General features: G+C 42.3%; 1 protein-coding gene across 4 annotated transcripts in view; it reads left to right on the top strand.

Moving 5' to 3' along the window:
- Positions 1-19,305, top strand: part of cstf2 (cleavage stimulation factor, 3' pre-RNA, subunit 2) — a 93,351-nt gene that overhangs the window by 5,538 nt on the left and 68,508 nt on the right. For all 4 annotated transcript variants that reach the window (XM_070882992.1, XM_070882995.1, XM_070882994.1 and 1 more), the window contains exons 3-6: positions 4,639-4,808; positions 9,862-9,998; positions 16,543-16,662; positions 16,883-16,999. In XM_070882992.1, coding sequence (XP_070739093.1) covers positions 4,639-4,808; positions 9,862-9,998; positions 16,543-16,662; positions 16,883-16,999 — 544 coding nt within the window. The remainder of the gene's footprint in view (positions 1-4,638; positions 4,809-9,861; positions 9,999-16,542; positions 16,663-16,882; positions 17,000-19,305) is intronic.

Raw genomic sequence — 19,305 nt, 5'->3', positions numbered from 1 at the left:
CGCAAGCATTGATGGATTATGTCAAAGTGGTTTACTTCAAAGTTTAAAAAAATAATTCTTGGCATGTGAGCATCGCTGGTAAGGCTGGCATTTATTGCCGATCCCTATTTACCTTGAGAAGGTGCTTTGTGTTTAACCTCTGCAGTTCATTGTTGCAGTTTGATGCAACTGAATGGCTTGCTAGGTCACTTCAGAAGGCAGTAAAGAGTCAATCACATTGGTGTGGGACTGGAGCCACATATAGGCCAAACTTGGTAATTACGGCAGATTTCTTTCTTAAAGGATATTTGTGAACTAGTTGCATTTTTACAACAATTGACAACTTCATGGTCACTTTTACTGGCACAAGCTTTTTATTTAGAGATTTTTAAAACTGAATTCAAATTCTCAAACTACCATGGTGCAATTTGAACTCGTATTCTCTGGATTATTAGTCCCAAGTTTACTAGATTACTAGTTCAGTAACATAACCACTACATCACCATACCCTTCTCAAGATGCAGGTGCCACTGCCAAGTCTGCTTCAGAGGACATAGGTCCAGTCCCAAACAACATGGTTGACTATGTAGGTTAGACCAGGTTGGGATGGCAGATTCCCTTCCTTAAGGACATTAGCGAACAGTTAGAAACATAGAAAATAGGTGCAGGAGTAGGCCATTCGGCCCTTCGAGCCTGCACCACCATTAAATAAGATCATGGCTGATCATTCCATCAGTACCCTTTTCCTGCTTTCTCTCCATACCCCTTGATCCCCCTAGCCGTAACGGCCATATCTAACTACCTCTTGAATATAGCCAATGAGCTGGCATCAACAACTCTCTGCGGCAGGGAATTCCACAGGTTAACAACTCTCTGAGTGAATAAGTTTCTCCTCATCTCAGTCCTAAATGGCCTAGCCCTTATCCTAAGACTGTGTCCCCTGGTTCTGGACATTTACCCAACATCGGGAACATTCTTCCCGCATCTAACTTGTCCAGTCCCGTCAGAATCTTATATGTTTCTATGCGATCTTCTCTCATCCTTCTAATGTATAAAGGCCCAGTTGATCCACTCTCTCATATGTCAGTCCTGCCATCCGGGGAATCAGTCTGGTGAACCTTCGCTGCACTCTCTCAAGAGCAAGAACATCCTTCCTCAGATTAGGAGACCAAAACTGAACACAATATTCCAGGTGAGGCCTCACCAAGGCCCTGTACAACTGCAGTTAAGACCTCCCTGCTCCTATACTCAAATCCCCGAGCTATGAAGGCCAACAAACCATTTGCCTTCTTCACCGCCTGCTGTAACTACATGCCAACTTTCAATGAATGATGAACCATGACATCCAGGTCTCGTTGCACCATCCCTTTTCCTAATCTGCCGCCATTCAGATACTATTCTGCCTTCGTGTTTTTGCCCCCAAAGTGGATAACCTCACATTTATCCACATTATACTGCATCTGCCATGCATTTGCCCACTCACCTAACCTGTCTAAGTCACCCTGCAGCCTCTTAGTGACCTCCTCACCGTTCACACCGCCACCCAGTTTAGTGTCATCTGCAAGCTTGGAGATATTACACTCAATTCCTTCATCTAAATTGTTAATGTATATTGTAAAGAGCTTGGGTCCCAGCACTGAGCCCTGCGGCACTCCACTAATCACTGCCTGCTATTCTGAAAAGGACCCGTTTATCCCCACTCTCTGCTTCCTGTCTGCCAACCAGTTCTCTATCCACGTCAGTACATTCTCCCCACTACCATGTGCTTTAATTATGCACACAAATCTCGTGTGTGCGACCTTGTCAAAAGCCTTTTGAAAGTCCAAATACACCACATCCACTGGTTCTCCCTTGTTCACTCTACAAGTTACATCCTCAAAAAATTCCAGAAGATTTGTCAAGTATGATTTCCCTTTCATAAATCCAACCGATCCTGTCACTGCTTTCCAAATGCGCTGCTATTTCATCCTTAACAATTGATTCCAACATTTTCCCCACTACTGATGTCAGGCTAACTGGTCTATAATTACACGCTTTCTCTCTCCCTCCCTTTTTAAAAAGTGGCATTACATTAGCTACCCTCCAGTCCATAGGAACTGATCCCGAGTCGATAGACTGTTGGAAAATGATCACCAATGCATCCACTATTTCTAGGGCCACTTCCTTAAGTACTCTAGGATGCAGACTATCAGGTACCAGGGATTTATCGGCCTTCAATCCCATCAATTTTCCTCATACAATTTCCCGCCTAATAAGGATATCCTTTAGTTCCTCCTCCTCACTAGACCCTCGGTCCTCTAGTACTTCCGAAAGGTTATTTGTGTCTTCCTTCGTGAAGACACAACCGAAGTACTTGTTCAATTGGTCTGCCATTTCTTTGTTCCCCACTCTAAATTCACCTGAATCCGACTGCAAGGGACTTATGTTTGTCTTCACTAATCTTTTTCTCTTCGCATATCTATAGAAGCTTTTGCAGTCAGTTTTTATGTTCCCAGCAAGCTTCCTCTCTTACTCTATTTTCCACCTCTCAATTAATCCCTTTGTCCTCCTCTGCCGAATTCTAAATTTCTCCCAGTCCTCAGGTTTGCTGCTTTTTCTGGCCAATTTATATGCGTCTTCCTTGGATTTAACACTATCCTTAATTTCCCTTGTTAGCCACGGTTGAGCCACCTTCCCCGTTTTATTTTTACACCAGACAGGGATGTACAATTGTTGAAGTTCATCCATGTGATCTTTAAATGTTTGCCATTGCCTATCCACCGTCAGCCCTTTAAGTATCATTTGCCATTCAATTCTAGCCAATTCACACCTCATACCATCGAAGTTACATTTCCTTAAGTTCAGGACCCTAGTTTCTGAATTAACTGTGTCACTTTCCATCTTAATAAAGAATTCTACCATATTATGGTCACTCTTCCCCAAGGGGCCTCGCACAACAAGATTGCTAATTAGTCCTTTCTCATTACACATCACCCAGTCTAGGATGGCCAGCTCTCTAGTTGGTTCCTCGACATATTGGGCGAGAAAACCATCCCTAATACACTCCAGGAAATCCTCCTCCACCGCATTGCTACCAGTTTGGTTAGCCCAATCAATATGTAGATTAAAGTCACCCATGATAACTGCTGTACCTTTATTGCACGCATCCCTTATTTCTAGTTTGATGCTGTCCCCAACCTCACTATCACTGTTTGGTGGTCTGTACGTAACTCCCACTGGCGTTTTCTGCCCCTTGGTACTCCGTAGCTCCACCCATACCGATTCCACATCATCCAAGCTAATGTCCTTCCTTATTATTGCATTAATTTCCTCTTTAACCAGCAATGCCACCCCACCTCCTTTTCCTTTCTGTCTATCCTTCCTAAATGTTGAATACCCCTGGATGTTGAGTTCCCAGCCTTGGTCACCTTGGAGTCATGTCTCCATGATGCCAATTACATCATAACCGTTAACTGCTATCTGGGCAGATAATTCGTCCACCTAATTCCGAATACTCCTCGCATTGAGGCACAGAGCCTTCAGACTTGTCTTTCTAACACACTTTGCCCCTTTAGAATTTTGCTGTAATGTGGTCCTTTTTGCTTTTTGCCTTGGGTTTCTCTGCCCTCCACTTTTACTTTTCTTCTTTCTATCTTTTGCTTCTGCCCCCATTCTACTTCCCTCTGTCTCCCTGCATAGGTTCCCATCCCCCTGCCATATTAGTTTAACCCCTCCCCAACAGCACTAGCAAACACTCCCCCTAGGACATTGGTTCTGGTCCTGCCCAGGTGCAGACCGTCCGGTTTGTACTGGTCCCATCACCCCCAGAACCGGTTCCAATGTCCCAGGAATTTGAATCCCCCCCCCTTCTGCACCACTCCTCAAGCCACGTATTTCATCTGAACTATCCTGCGATTCCTACTCTGACTAACACGTGGCACTGGTAGCAATCCTGAGATTACTACGTTTGAGGTCCTACTTTTTAATTTAGCTCCTAGCTCCCTAAATTCGTCTCATAGGACCTCATCCCGTTTTTTACCTATATCGTTGTTACTTATATGCACCACGGCAGCTTTTGTGATAATTTCATAGAATCATAGAAATTTACGCACAGATGGAGGCCATTTGGCCCATTGTGTCAGAGTTGATCAAAAACGAGCTATCCAGCCGAATCCCACTTTCCAGCTCTTGGTCCATAGCCTTGTACGTTACGATACTTCAAATGCATATCCAAGTACTTTTTAAATGCGGTGAGGGTTTCTGCCTCTTCTATATCTTTAGGCAGTGAAATCAAACCGTTTTAAATGCCTTTGATGTTTCATCAATTGTCTTTAGCCATATGGAACTGATTTTTCAAATATTTCAATCTATACAATTAAAGGTTTATTATACTTCAAAGTGTCACACAAAGTGTAAATCACCCTTGCTTGATCTATCTAATTTAATATATTAAAAATAATAGGGCACACTTCAAATGTTACATTTTGTTATTGATGCTTTGGGCTTGTGCCACATCACTGATGACCTCTTGTGATATTCTTCAAAACCCATGCAATGGACCAGTCTTCACTCCCTTTATCTATTCTTTTCCTGGTTGAACCCTGATGTAATAGCTTACATTTTGTATTTCTGTGCAAATGCAAGTGGGGCATTTGTTCATTTTACCATCTCTCATTGTAGGCTTGTGTACGACAGAGAAACTGGTAAACCCAAAGGATATGGCTTCTGCGAGTACCAGGATCAGGAGACTGCACTCAGTGCCATGCGCAATCTCAATGGGAGGGAATTTAATGGAAGAGCGCTGCGTGTGGACAATGCTGCTAGTGAGAAGAATAAGGAAGAGCTCAAGAGTGAGTATGAATCCATGCCACATCGGTCAGTCTGTTGCTTCTTGCCTACTGCAAGGGATTTGCTTTGCTATGAAAAGCATGTTCTGCCTTCTATCACACACTGTCACACTTAAAGTAGGTCTTGAAAGCCTACATGTGAATACTTGGGCTGTACTAGAATCTGACAAATTGAATACAAATCTGAAAATTAATTCAGTAAATTATACGTTTGTGAAGTTTCTGGTGTACAGTTCAGTCCCTGCTGCCATTTCCTAGTTTGGTTAAGTCCAAATGCAGTGGTTTAATAATTAGCTACAAATACTTCAAATAAAGCACACAAGTTCTACTAGAGCAAATCTTTGTATGCCAAACAATCTCCTTGTTTATTGAGGATTGTTACCAGTATTTCAGTGAAGCATAAGTATGTACATTTTTAACATGGACTATGTTTATCATGCAGCATTTGTGAAGTCAGGGGAACCATGTAATATTTTTCTCAATTGTATTATTTTTCAGTGTTTTACCTGTATTAAGGATATGTTGCTAGATTCCCCTGACCTCACAGTAATCCCCTGACCTGCAGATCTTTATGGGGTTACTTCTATATAAAGCAGTATCACTCTTGCTGAGCGTTTTGGGTGAGCTCTGGTGCCTTTTTCTTAACCTGTAGTTGTAGTTTGAAATGCACCTCAATACTGTTAAGTATATTGTCCAATATATTTTATGGCTCTAGTGACAACTATGATATCGGGTGATTTTGGTTGTTAGAGGCTTCCCATGCTCATTTTTGGCAGCTATGTTGTCTGAAAATGAAACCGAGGTGCTGGATGCTTAGTTCACAAAAAGCAAAGTATAGAAGAACTGACTGACAGAATGGAATAGTTGCCTAACATTATTTACAGTCCGCATTGGAAGTCAGAGGGAATGACAAAGTTAAAAAAAGAACTTTAGAAAAATAAATGTTATTGTATAAACATTAAACAGAAAATATATTAGGAACGATTATTACAATTCTGACTTTCTACTATTTTTATCTTTTGTTCACATAATAAAACAGTAACCGTAACATAGAAACATAGAAAATAAGTGCAGGAGTAGGCCATTCGGCCCTTCGAGCCTGCACCACCATTCAATAAGATCATGGCTGATAATTCACTTCAGTACCCCTTTCCTGCTTTCTCTCCATACCCCTTGATCCCTTTAGCTGTACAGGCCACATCTAACTCCCTCTTGAATATATCCAACGAACTGGCATCAACAACTTTCTGCGGTAGGGAATTCCACAGGTTAACAGCTCTCTGAGTGAAGAAGTTTCTCCTCATCTCAGTCCTAAATGGCTTACCCCCTATCTTTAGACTGTGTCCCCTGGGTCTGGACTTCCCTAACATCGGGAACATTCTTCCTGTATCTAACCTGTCCAGTCCCGTCAGAATTTTATACGTTTCTATGAGATCCCCTCTCATCCTTCTAAACTCTAGTGAATAAAGGCCCAGTCGATCCAGTCTCTCCTCATATGTCAGTCCAGCCATCCTGGGAATCAGTCTGGTGAACCTTTGCTGCACTCCCTCAATAGAAAGAACGTCCTTCCTCAGATTAGGAGACCAAAACCGAACACAATATTCCAGGTAAGGCCTCACCAAGTCCCTGTACAACTGCAGTAAGACCTCCCTGCTCCTATCTTCTTAACCCCTAGCTATGAAGGCCAACATACCATTTGCCTTCTTCACCGCCTGCTGTACCTGCATGCCAACTTTCAATGACTGATGTACCATGACACCCAGGTCTCGTTGCACCTCCCCTTTTCGTAATCTGCCATTCAGATAATATTCTGCCTTTGGGTTTTTGCCCCCAAAGTGGATAACCTCACATTTATCCACATTATACTGCATCTGCCATGCATTTGCCCACTCACCTAACCTGTCCAAGTCACCCTGCAGCCTCTTAGCGACCTCCTCACAGCTCACACCGCCACCCAGTTTAGTGTCATCTGCAAACTTGGAGATATTGCACTCAATTCTTCATCTAAATCATTGATATATATTGTAAAGAGCTGGGGTCCCAGCACTGAGCCCTGCGGCACCCCACTAGTCACTGCCTGCCATTCTGAAAAGGACCCATTTATCCCGACTCTCTGCTTCCTGTCTGCCAACCAGTTCTCTATCCATGTCAGTACATTACCCCCAATACCATGTGCTTTAATTTTGCACACCAATCTCGTGTGTGGGACCTTGTCAAAAGCCATTTGAAAGTCCAAATACACCACATCCACTGGTTCTCCCTTGTCCACTCTACTAGTTACACCCTCAAAAAATTCCAGAAGATTTGTCAAGCATGGTTTCCCTTTCATAAATCCATGTTGACTTGGACCTATCCTGTCACTGCTTTCCAAATGCGCTGCTATTTCATCTTTAATCATTGATTCCAACATTTTCCCCACTACTGATGTCAGGCTAACTGGTCTATAATTCCCCTTTTCTCTCTCCCTCCTTTTTTAAAAAGTGGCATTACATTAGCTACCCTCCAGTCCATATGAACTGATTTAGAGTCGATAGACTGTTGGAAAATGATCACCAATGCATCCACTATTTCTCGGACCACTTCCTTAAGTACTCTGGGAAGCAAACTATCAGGCCCTGGGGATTGTATCGTCCTTCAATCCCATCAATTTCCCTAACACAATTTCCTGACTAATAAGGATTTCCTTCAGTTCCTCCTTCTCATTAACCCTTGGTCCCCTAAGTGTTTCCGGCACGTTATTTGTGTCTTCCTTCGTGAAGACAGAACCCAAATATTTGTTCAACTGGTCTGCCATTTCTTTGTTCCCTATTATAAATTCACCTGAATCTGACTGCAAGGGACCTACGTTTGTCTTCACTAATCTTTTTCTCTTCACATAGCTATAGAAGTTTTTAAGTTCCTCGGCAAGCTTCCTCACATACTCTATTTTCCCCCTCCTAATTAAACCCTTTGTCCTCCTCTGCTGAATTCTAAATTTCTACCAGTCCGCAGGTTTGCTGCTTTTTCTGGCCAATTTATATGCGTCTTCCTTGGATTTAACACTATCCTTAATTTCCCTTGTTAGCCATGGTTGAGCCACCTTCCCCGTTTTATTTTTACTCAAGACAGGGATGTACAATTGTTGAAGTTCATCCATGTTATCTTTAAATGTTTGCCATTGCCTATCCACCGTCAACCCTTTAAGTATCATTTGCCATTCTATTCTAGCCAGTTCATGTCTCATACCATCGAAGTTACCTTTCCTTAAGTTCAGGCCCCTAGCCTCTGAATTAACTGTGTCACTCTCCATCTTAATAAAGAATTCTACCATATTATGGTCACTCTTGCACAATGAGATTGCTAATTAGTCGTTTCTCATTACACATCACCCAGTCTAGGATGGCCAGCCCTTTAGTTGGTTCCTCGACATATTTGTCCAGAAAACCATCCCTAATACACTCCAGGAAATCCTTCTCCATCGTATTGCTACCAGTTTGGTTAGCCCAATGTAGATTAAAGTCAGCCATGATAACTGCTGTACCTTTATTGCATGCATCCCTAATTTCTTGTTTGATGCTGTCCCCAACCTCACTACTACTGTTTGGTGGTCTGTACACAACTCCCACTTGCGTTTTCTGCCCTTTGGTATTCTGCAGCTCCACCCATACAGATTCCACATTATCCAAGCTAATGTCCTTCCTTACTCTTGTGTTAATTTCCTCTTTAACCAGCAATGCTACCCCACCTCCTTTTCCTTTCTGTCTATCCTTCCTGAATGTTGAATACCCCTAGATGTTGAGTTCCCAGACTTGGTCCCCTGGAGCCATGTTTCCGTGGTGCCAATTATATCATATTCATTAATTGCTGCCTGTGAAGTTAATTCGTCCACCTTATTACGAATACTCCTTGCATTGAGGCACAGAGCCTCCAGGCTTGTCTTTTTAACACACTTTGCCTTTTTAGAATTTTGCTGCAATCTAGTCTCCCTTGAACCAAAACCTATGATTTTGCAAGGGTGCGTGTGCCCAGCTTTAACAATGAACCCCTCATTGCAGTATATTATTTACTGGAAATCATGTCAGATGCCAACCACATTCTCCTGTAAGTTCCAAAAGGTGGAAAGTACCATTCTGATAGACCAATGCACACAGGCTAAAACCAGGTATTTAGAAGTTGGTTCATACAGAGTAGAATGAAGCAGCAGAACTATTTAGGTGAAACAATCATGTTAATCCTTTGGTAAATCTTCAAGATAAGGTTACAAAAGCAAAATACTGTGGATGCTGGAAATCTGAAATAGAAACAGAAAATGCTGGAAATACTCAGCAGGTCAGGCAGCATCAGTGGTGAGCGAAATAGTGTTAACGTTTCAGGTCGATGACGTGTTTTTACTTCCAAGATAAGATGTTGGATGTAATTTTACATGTCTGTGCTGCTGGTGGAAGCTTCACCCACCAGCAGTGTGTATGGGAAATTTGGGCAATGGCTGCCTGCGATTTTCCAACCATTAATGTTGGCAGCGTGGACTTGTACAGTTATTCTTGTTGTATATGGTTGACACACATGTGGTTTTGGATCTCCTCCCAGAATTAAACACCAAGTGAATTCCACAATTTTTATACAGTTTTAAATATCTCCTGAAAACAATGTTGTCAATCAACCATGACCAAAGTCTCAGTAAATGGGGACTATTGCATGAAATGCTAATGAGCAATTTATCACACATTGTCTGAGTCTGTAATACCTACTAATGCCATGATAATGTACTGTTCATTTTGGACCTAGAGTGAAGCCTCTGTATCCTGAATCATTACCAGATTAGTGAACCTGGTGTGATTACGTTAAACAACCTGTTTTCTGTTCAAGTGAGGGAGGCCAGCTTCCATTTTAACTCCAGTTATTTAAAAATGAAATGTTCCCGATGTTCCAGGGGTAGATTATAAAACAAAAACATTGCTATCTTGACTGAGTGTTAATCTTGATCATGTTATTATTACCACCAAACCACTGGAAGTAATACAACGGCATTATAAGCTGTTGATAATGTTACATAACATTATTCATTATTCTTTTGCAGATCTGGGCACAGCGGGTCCTGTCATGGAGTCTCCTTATGGAGATCCAGTCTCCCCTGAAGATGCCCCAGAGTCCATCAGTCGTGCTGTGGCCAGCCTTCCACCTGAGCAAATGTTCGAACTCATGAAGCAAATGAAGGTTTTTTTTTCTCTCTTAATATTGAAGCATTTATTTACTTTTCAGGACAAAATAATAGTTCTTTTTTGGATTGAACAAAATTTAAAAACCAAACCCATTTGATAGAAGACACAAATGCTGTCAATTGGAAGTGCAGAGTAGAGACCTTGAACTAGCTTCCTTCCTGTTCCTTTCCTTCCCCCACCCCAATACGGAGAGACTGAAGAATCGGGATAACGGTCACTGAGGACAGCTCTGCAGACCTCTGGTTGGATATGGTTTTGGCAGAATCTTTGCAGCAAGTTTCAGACCCACTTTCTCAGCAAGGAAAGTGCACAGTTCAGAAAGATTGCAGAGTTGTAGGGAAGAAAAATAGCTATTTCATAGAATCACTATTTGCAAGAAAAAATTGCTATTTTTATTTGAAATCTTCCTCTAGTATTCAAACCATGTCATGAGGTGAGTATGGATATGGCATTGTGCCCACAGTTCCCCTTATGGTCAGTTGTTGATCTCTGCTGTATCATTTGGGAAAATGCCAGAATGGCCTGTCTGTCCACAAACACAACCAGTACTCCATTCTGCCACCAGGGAGATAGAAGTTTAAAAAATTGTGTGCTAATGTCTAGCTGTAAAGTGGACTGCAGTTTATAGGTTTTAAAAAAAGGTTAAGATTTCTACAGTGATGGTGGAAATCAGGACTATCAGCCACCTAAAGCAAAGCTGCCACCGTGGCAGTGCTGAGCAGGAATGGGACAATTGTCTGTAAATCTTAGTTTTTAATGAGAATCGCTGGTTCCAGTCATGTTATGAAAGGATATTTCGTAAATTTCTCACAACTGGAAGACTAAAGACTAAAGATCACTCTCGGGAATAATGGTTGAGTACCAGTTATTAAAGTTTCTCCAGCTATGCTGGAGGACATTCCGAGGATCTTAAACTATTGAGGCTCTTGCAACCACATGATTGTTACAATGAGAGAAAGAATCACTTTTTTTTATCCCCCTGCCGTACAAGGGTGGACAATTTCCATACCTTTGGTCTAAACTGCTAGATTTCACTGTTTTGGCGGTAACAACTGCTTTTTATTCAATAGCTCCCTACAGGAACATGCCTTTTCATGGCTGGACAAACAGATTAGAAGGTTAATGCGTGACTGAAAATGATGTGGGAGGCAGGGATTTCAATTCGTGGGGCACTGGCACCGGTTCGGGGGAACGAGGGAGCTGTTCCGTTGGGACGGCCTGCACTTAAACCAGGCTGGGACTGTTGTCCTGGCAAGTCGAATAATTAGCGCAACAGACAGGTCTTTAAACTAATGGAATGGAAGGATTCAGGAAGGGGTAAATTCAAAAGTAGCAAGAGAAAAATCAAGACTCTGGAGCAGAGTAAAGATTTGGGTAAAATTAAGCAGTGGGATCAGGAAGGGACAGAGAGTTTAACAAAGGTAATAGGGCATTAATGACGAAGGTGACATCAGGGAAAAATAGAAAAAAGTTACTTAAAAGTGAATGTGCAACGCATTTGCAACAAAATAGATGAATTAATAGCACAGATAGAAATGAATGGGTTTGATCTAATAGCCATTATGAAGACATGGTTGCAGAGTGACCAAGGTTGGGAACTAAGTATTTCCAGAGTACTTGACTTTTAGAAAAGATAGGCAGCATGGAAAAGTTGTGGGGGATATCCCTGATAATAAAGAATGGCATAAAGACAGTAGAGAGGAAGGATCTTGACTCGGAAAATCAAAAAGTAGAATCAGTTTGGGTGGAGCTTAGAAACGGCAAGGGGCAACAAACAATGCTGGAAGTAGCTTATAAGCCCCCTAGCAGTAGTTGTAGTGTTGGGCAGAGTATAAATCAGGCAATTAAAGATGTGTGTAACAAGGGCAATGCAGTAATCATGAGGGATTTTAATCTTATAGACTGGGCAAGTCAAATTTGCAGTAATAGTGCAGAGAACGAGTTCATGGAATGCATTCAAGCTAGTTCAGAAGGTCAAAGAACCAACTAAGCAACAGGCATTTTTAGATCTAGTACTCTGCAATGAGAGAAGGTTAATTGATAATATTGTAGTAAAGGAGCCTCTGGGGAAGAGTGATCATAATGTGATAGAATTTTATATTGAGTTTGAGAGATTTAGTAAAGTCTGAAACTAGGGTCTTAAATTTAAACAAAACAAACTACGTAGGTATGAGGGACAAGTTGGCTACGGTAGATTGGGAAATCTAGATTAAAAGATATGTTGGTAGATAAGCAATGACAAGCATTTAAAGAAATAATTTCTAATTCGCAACAAATACACATATCCTTAAAGAATAAAAACCCATGGAAAAAGTGGTCCAACCGTGGCTAACAAGAGAGGTTAAATATAGTATTCGATTAAATGAAGAGGATTATAATGTTGCCAAAAAGAGAAGTTAACCTGAGGATTTTAGAATTCAATAAAGGATGACCAAGAAATTGATCAAGAGGAGAAAATAGAATATGAGAGTAAACTAGCGAGAGACTTAAAACAGATTATAAAAGCTTCTATAGTTATGTAGAAAGGATGAGATCAACAAAAGTAAACATGGGTCCCTTACAGGCAGAGATAGGAGAAATTATAATGGGAAATAAGAAAACGTGAGTCCTTTACAGACAGAGACAGGAGTAATTATACTAGGGAACAAGGAAATTGCATTAAACAAATACTTTGCATCTGTCTTGTTAGAAAAAACATTTCGAAAATAGTGGGGAACCAAGGGTCCAGTGAGAATGAGGAACTTAAAGAAATTAGTGTTAGTAAAGAAATAGTACTGGAGAAATTAATGGGACTAAAAGCTGACAAATCCCTTGGACCCGATGGCCTACATTCTAGTACATAAGTACAGGAGTAGGCTATTTGGCCCCTCAAGCTTGCTCCGCCATTCAATAAAATCATGGCTGATCTGATCATGGACTCGGCTCCCCTTCCCTGCCCGCTCCCCATAACCCTTTACTCTCTTATCGCTCAAAAATCTGTCTATCTCCGCCTTAAATATATTCAATGACCCAGCCTCTACAGTTCTCTGGGGCAGAGAATTCCATAGATTTACAACCCTCGGAGAGAAGAAATTTCTCCCCATCTTAGTTTTAAATGGATGGCCCCTTATTCTAAGACTATGTCCCCTAGTTTTAGTTTCCCCTATGAGTGGAAATATCCTCTCTGCATCCACCTTGTCGAGCCCCCTCATTATCTTATAAGTTTCAATAAGATCACCTCTCATTCTTCTGAACTCCAATGTGTATAGACCCAACCTACTCAACCTATCCTCATAAGTCAACCCTCTCATCTCCGGAATCAACCTAGTGAACCTTTTCTGAACAGTTTCCAATGCAAGTATATCCTTCCTTAAATATGGAGACCAAAACTCCATGCAGTACTCCAGGTGTGGCCTCACCAATAACCTGTACAATTGTAGCAGAACTTCTCTGCTTTTATACTCTTTCCACCTTGCAATAAAGGTCAATATTCCATTTGCCTTCTTGATTACTTGATGTACCTGCATACTAACTTTTTGTGGTTCATGCACAAGGACCCTCAGGTCTATCTGTATTGCAGCACTTTGCAACTTTTCTCAATTTAAATTATAATTTGCTTTTCTATTATTTCTGCCAAAGTGGATAACCTCACATTTTCCCACATTATACTCCATCTGCCAAATTTTTGCCCACTCACTTAACTTGTCGATACCCCTTTGCAGAATTTGTGTGTCCTCCTCACAATTTGCTTTTCCACCCATCTTTGTATCATCAGCAAACTTGGCTATATTACACTTGGTCCCTTCATCCAAGTCATCAATATAGATTGTAAATAGTTGAGGACCCAGCACTGATCCCTGCGGCACCCCACTAGTCACTGTTTGCCAACCGGAAAATGACCCAATTATCCCGACTCTCTGTTTTCTGTTAGTTAGCTAATCCTCTATCCATGCTAATATATTACCCCCAGCCACGTGAGCTTTTATCTTGTGCAGTTATTGCTTATGTCATCATCATCATCGGCAATCCCTCGAAATCGAGGAAGACTTGCTTCCACTCTAAAAGTGAATTCTTGGGTGACTGAACAGTCCAATACGGGAATTACAGTCTCTGTCACAGGTGGGACAGACAGACAGTCATTGAAGGAAAAGGTTGGTGGAAAGACTGGTTTGCCGTACACTCCTTCCGCTGTCTGTGCTTGCTTTCTGCATGCTCTCGGCAGCGAGACTCGAGGTGCTTCGTGCCCTCCCGGATGCTCTTCCTCCATTTAGTCCAGTCTTTGGCCAGGTACTCCCAGGTGTCAGTGGAGATGTTGCATTTTATCAAGGAGGCTTTGAGGGTGTCCTTGAAACGTTTCCTCTGCCGACCTGGGGCTCGCTTGCCATGTAGGAGTTCTGAGTAGAGCACTCGCTTGCTAAAGTGTGACCTGACCCCCACCACACAGCACTGCCCCCCAGTCATCAAGATCCACGGCGCGGCCCTGGACAATGTGGACCACTTTCCATACCTCGGGAGCCTATTATCAACAAAGTGGACATCGACGACAAGGTTCAACACCGCCTCCAGCGTGCTAGCGCAGCAGCCTTCGGCCGCCTGAGGAAGAGAGTGTTCGAAGATCAGGCCCTCAAATCTGCCACCAAAGCTCATGGTCTACAGGCTGCAGTGATACCCGCCCTCCTGTATGGCTCAGAGACGTGGACCATATACAGTAGACACCTCAAATCGCAGGAGAAATACCAACGATGTCTCCGCAAGATCCTGCAAATCCCCTGTGAGGACAGATGCACCAACATTAGCGTCCTCGATCAGGCCAACATCCCCAGCATCGAAGCACTGACCACGCTCGACCAGCTCTGTTGGGCGGGCCACATTGTTCGCATGCCTGACACTACCTCATGTGGCACCTTATCGAATGCCTTCTGTAAATCCAAATACACCACATCCACTGGTTCCCCCTTATCCACCATGCTCGTTACATCCTCAAAGAACACCAACAAATTTGTCAAACATGATTTCCCTTTCATAAAACCATGCTGACTGCTTGATTGAATCATGCTTTTCCAAATGTCCCGCTACTGCTTCCTTAATAATGGACTCCAGCATTTTCCCAACGACAGATGTTAGGCTAACTAGTCTATAGTTTTCTACTTTTTGTCTGCCTCCTTTTTTAAATAGGTGCGTTACATTTGCGTTTTTTCAATCCACTGGAACTGCCCCAGAATCCAGGGAATTTTGTAGATGACAACCAATGCATCCACTATCTCTGCAGCCACTTTTAAGACCCTAGGATGTAAGGCATCAGGTCCAGGGGACTTGTCCGCCTTTAGTCCCATTATTTTACCTAGTATTACTTCATTTGTGATTGTATTATGTTCCTCCCTACCTATAGCCCCTTGATTATCCACTATTGGGATGTCTACAGAGATAGTAGATGCATTGGTTTTGATCTTCCAGAATTCTCTAGATTTTAGAATGGGCCCTGCCATTTGGAAGGTAACAAACATAACCCCGTTATTCAAGAAGGATAGAGTTAACGGAACTACAAGCCAGTTAGCCTCACATCCAAAGTAAAGAAAATGCTAGAATCTACTTTTAGGGACGTGTTAACGTGTTAATTGGGCAGAGTCAACACTGATTTATGAAAAGGAAATCATGTTTAACAAATCTGTTGGAGCTTTTTGAGGTTGTAACTAGTAGGGTAGGTAAGGGGGAAACCAGTGGATATAGTGTATTTGGATTTTCAGAAAACATTCGATAAGATGCCACAAAAGCTGTTATTACACAACGTTAGGGCTCATGGGATTTGGTGTTGATTAATGGACAGAAAACAGTAGGAATAAATTTTGATCTGGCAAGCTGTAACTAGTGGGGCACCGCAAGGATCAGTGCTTGGACCTCAGCTATTTGCAATCTATATCACTGACTTGGATGAGTGCAATGAAGGGCACTAGATGGTCCTTTGAGGAGTGATTGAGTAGACTAGGCTTATATTCTACAGAGTTTAGAAGAATGAAAGGTGATCTTAGTGAAACATATAAAATTCTAAAGGGGCTTGACTGGATAGATGCTGGGAGGACACTTAACCTGGCTAAGGATTTAGAACTAGGAGTCACAGTCTTCGAAAAAGGGGTCGGATATTTAGGACTGGGATGAGGAGAAATTTCTTCACTCAAAGGATTGTGTATCTTTGGAATTCTCTACCCTGGAGAGCTGTGGATGGTCAGTATACTCAAGACAGAAATGGATAGATTTTGGATATCCATTGATGCCCATATCAATGGATATGGAAATAGTGCGGGAAGATGGAGTTGAGGTAGATGATCAGCCATGATCTTAGTGAATGGTGGAGCAGGCTTGAAGGGCCGAATGGCCTACTCCTCCTCCTATTCTGTTCTTATGTTCTAACTAAACTCTGGAATGGAAGTGTCCCATCACTTCCTGCTGTCCTGCATTGATATTTCAATATGTGCAGTTCCACACTGTCCATATGATTTGTTATTACAGCTGTGCTAAATGTGTTCTGCTCGTGCATACCTTTAGCATTATGCTTTCGTTTTCAGCTCTGCATTCAGAACAGTCCTCAGGAAGCTCGTAACATGCTGCTACAGAACCCACAACTGGCATATGCGCTGCTGCAGGCACAGGTTGTTATGAGAATTGTGGATCCTGAAATTGCCATGGTGAGTACATTTTTCCCAAAGTGCAAACTCTTCCCAATTGCCCCACACACACACACATTTTGTGCTGAACCATTAGCATTAAGACTAGTGAGCAATGAGATGTCTTTTTAAATCAGTTCCAAACGTTTCAGTGTTGATCAATTTTGACTACGTTGGGGATCTTTTAGAAATAAATGAAAAGCTGATGGTAGGCAGTACTAAAATGTTTTGTTCTTTTCAGAAAATGTTACATCGACCAGCCAATGTGACATCACTGATTTCATCTGGCCAACCTGTAGCAGGCCCGAATGCCCCGCAAGTTCAGGCTGTTCCTCCAGTCTCCCAGCCGCAACCTATGGTAGGTTCCATTGGAGCAGACACACACACGAGCCATTATTTTGTATACATTTTAATACAATGTTTGCATGTAATACTTGATTTTAATCTTCTTAGGCAGTCCCTCATATCGAGGATGACTTGCTTCCACACCAAAAAGTTCACAGGTGTTACAATGAGGGACCTGATATTCCAGGTTTTGAAATACTCATTGAAGGGTGGAAGATGCCTGTGCGTGGATTTTTTTAATGTGTGGTGGCCGTTGCACACCAGTCACCACATGGGCTTGACAGAACTAGGTCTCGGTCCAGTGGCAAGGATTAACCAAGAATGGAGATCAGCTCTGCTGCACAGACCTAGTGTACATACACATCGCAGTGTGGACTGGCCCGTGCTGCCCCTGGGCCCCGAAGTCGCGCCTCTCCTGGACCCCGATCACGTCGCTCTACAATTTCTCGCCGCTCCTCTGCTGCTTGCTGCCTCTCCTGCTGTACCTGCCCACACTCCAATCAGCGACCTAGATTATGGTGCCATCCAATCCAGTTGCCCTCCTGATCTGGCTCGCACTGTATCTTGCAGCCGCCTCCACGGCGCTCCTTTTGTAGCCCCAACCTGCCGCTGGTGTTTCCTCGCAGGTCGGGGCCATGCTGATATGTTACTTGATCAGGATTTGTGCTTTTCATGTTAAATTGTGGAATTCAATACCCCAAACACTTGTAAAATTCCAAAGTGCCATGTAACAAAAATAGAACTTGACTTGACAAAAATAGAAATTCTGACTGGTTTAGACAGGTTAGATGTAGGAAGAATGTTCCCGATGTTGGGGAAGTCCAGACCAGGGGTCACAGTCTAAGGATAAGGGGTAAACCATTTAGGACCGAGATGAGGAGAAACTTCTTCACCCAGAGAGTGGTGGACCTGTGGAATTCTCTACCACAGAAAGTTGTTGAGGCCAATTCACTAAATATATTCAAAAAGGAGTTAGATGTAGTCCTTACTACTAGGGGGAATCAAGGGGTATGGCGAGAAAGCAGGAATGGGGTACTGAAGTTGCATGTTCAGCCATGAATTCATTGAATGGCGGTGCAGGCTCGAAGGGCCGAACGGCCTACTCCTGCACCTATTTTCTATGTTTCAATGTTTATTCATTCACCGCAAGTCAGTGACTACTGGTGTTCAGGGATTTAACACTGATGCAGATTCTTGTGTGCACTAATAATTCATCAGAGTGTTCTGAAAAATTTCTAGTGAAATTAAATGTATTTTTTGTCTCCAGTTTTCTCCCTTCATCTTTTGGTGCCTGGAACCCTCCATCACCATGCCCAAATGGCCATTCTTTACATGAAAAAAAGAAAGACTTGCACTTATATAGCACCTTTCATGTCTGGACGTCTCAAAGCACTTTACAGCCAATGAAGTACTTATGAAGTGTAGTCACTGTTGTAATGTAGGAAACGCGGCAGCTAATTTGCGCTCAGCAAGCTTCCACAAACAGCAATGTGATAATGACCAGATAAACTTTTTTTAGTGATGTTGATTGAGGGATAACTATTGGCCAGGAACTGGGGATAACTCCCCTGCTCTTCTTCGAAATAGTGCCATGGGATCTTTTACGTCCACCTGAGAGAGGAGACAGGCCCTCGGTTTGACGTCTCATTCGAAAGACGACACCTCCAACAGTGCAGCACTCCCTCAGTACTACACTGGAGTGTCAGCCTAGATTTTTGTGCTCAAGCACATGTAGTCAACCATCAGAGGGCATCATGATAAAACCTGATCATGTTGTCCCTCTATGTTGCCCTGCCTAGTTTTCAGCAGGATTCATCACATAGAAATTTAGAGGAAAAATCCTGATGGATTTAGTGTTTTTGTACTTAGAAACTTTGCGATGCGCTTGCCTATAAAGCCATCAGGACAGCTAAAACGAGCAGAAGCTGGACTTAAGTTTAATGAAATTCTGTCAGCATCTTGATCTTTATAGAAATGCTTAGTCTAGTTATTCTGATGTTAAATATTTATTTTCTCATCTGTATCACCAACAGGGTCTCATTGATTGTCAAGTCTTGTGTCTAGTGGCCCATCACATTTAAAAGTGTCACAATTGTACCTGCTTCGTTCAAATGTATTCATCATACAACAATCACAAAATAACCCATTAGGAACTGCTGACAAACAAGTAGTTGTTCTTTAAGTATTAAAGGAAATAAAAGCAAAAGTTATTTCCCTGCTAGATTCTTCTGATCTGGAGTTGCTGCCAATTTACAAAGTTTCTTCAGCAATTAAATTTAGCCTCTAATTGACCTCGGAGTGTGTATCAAATTGAAATCT

This window comes from Pristiophorus japonicus, chromosome 6 (assembly GCF_044704955.1).
Source record: "Pristiophorus japonicus isolate sPriJap1 chromosome 6, sPriJap1.hap1, whole genome shotgun sequence".
NCBI lineage: Eukaryota > Metazoa > Chordata > Chondrichthyes > Pristiophoridae > Pristiophorus > Pristiophorus japonicus.
This window is presented reverse-complemented; position numbering and strand designations above follow the sequence as displayed.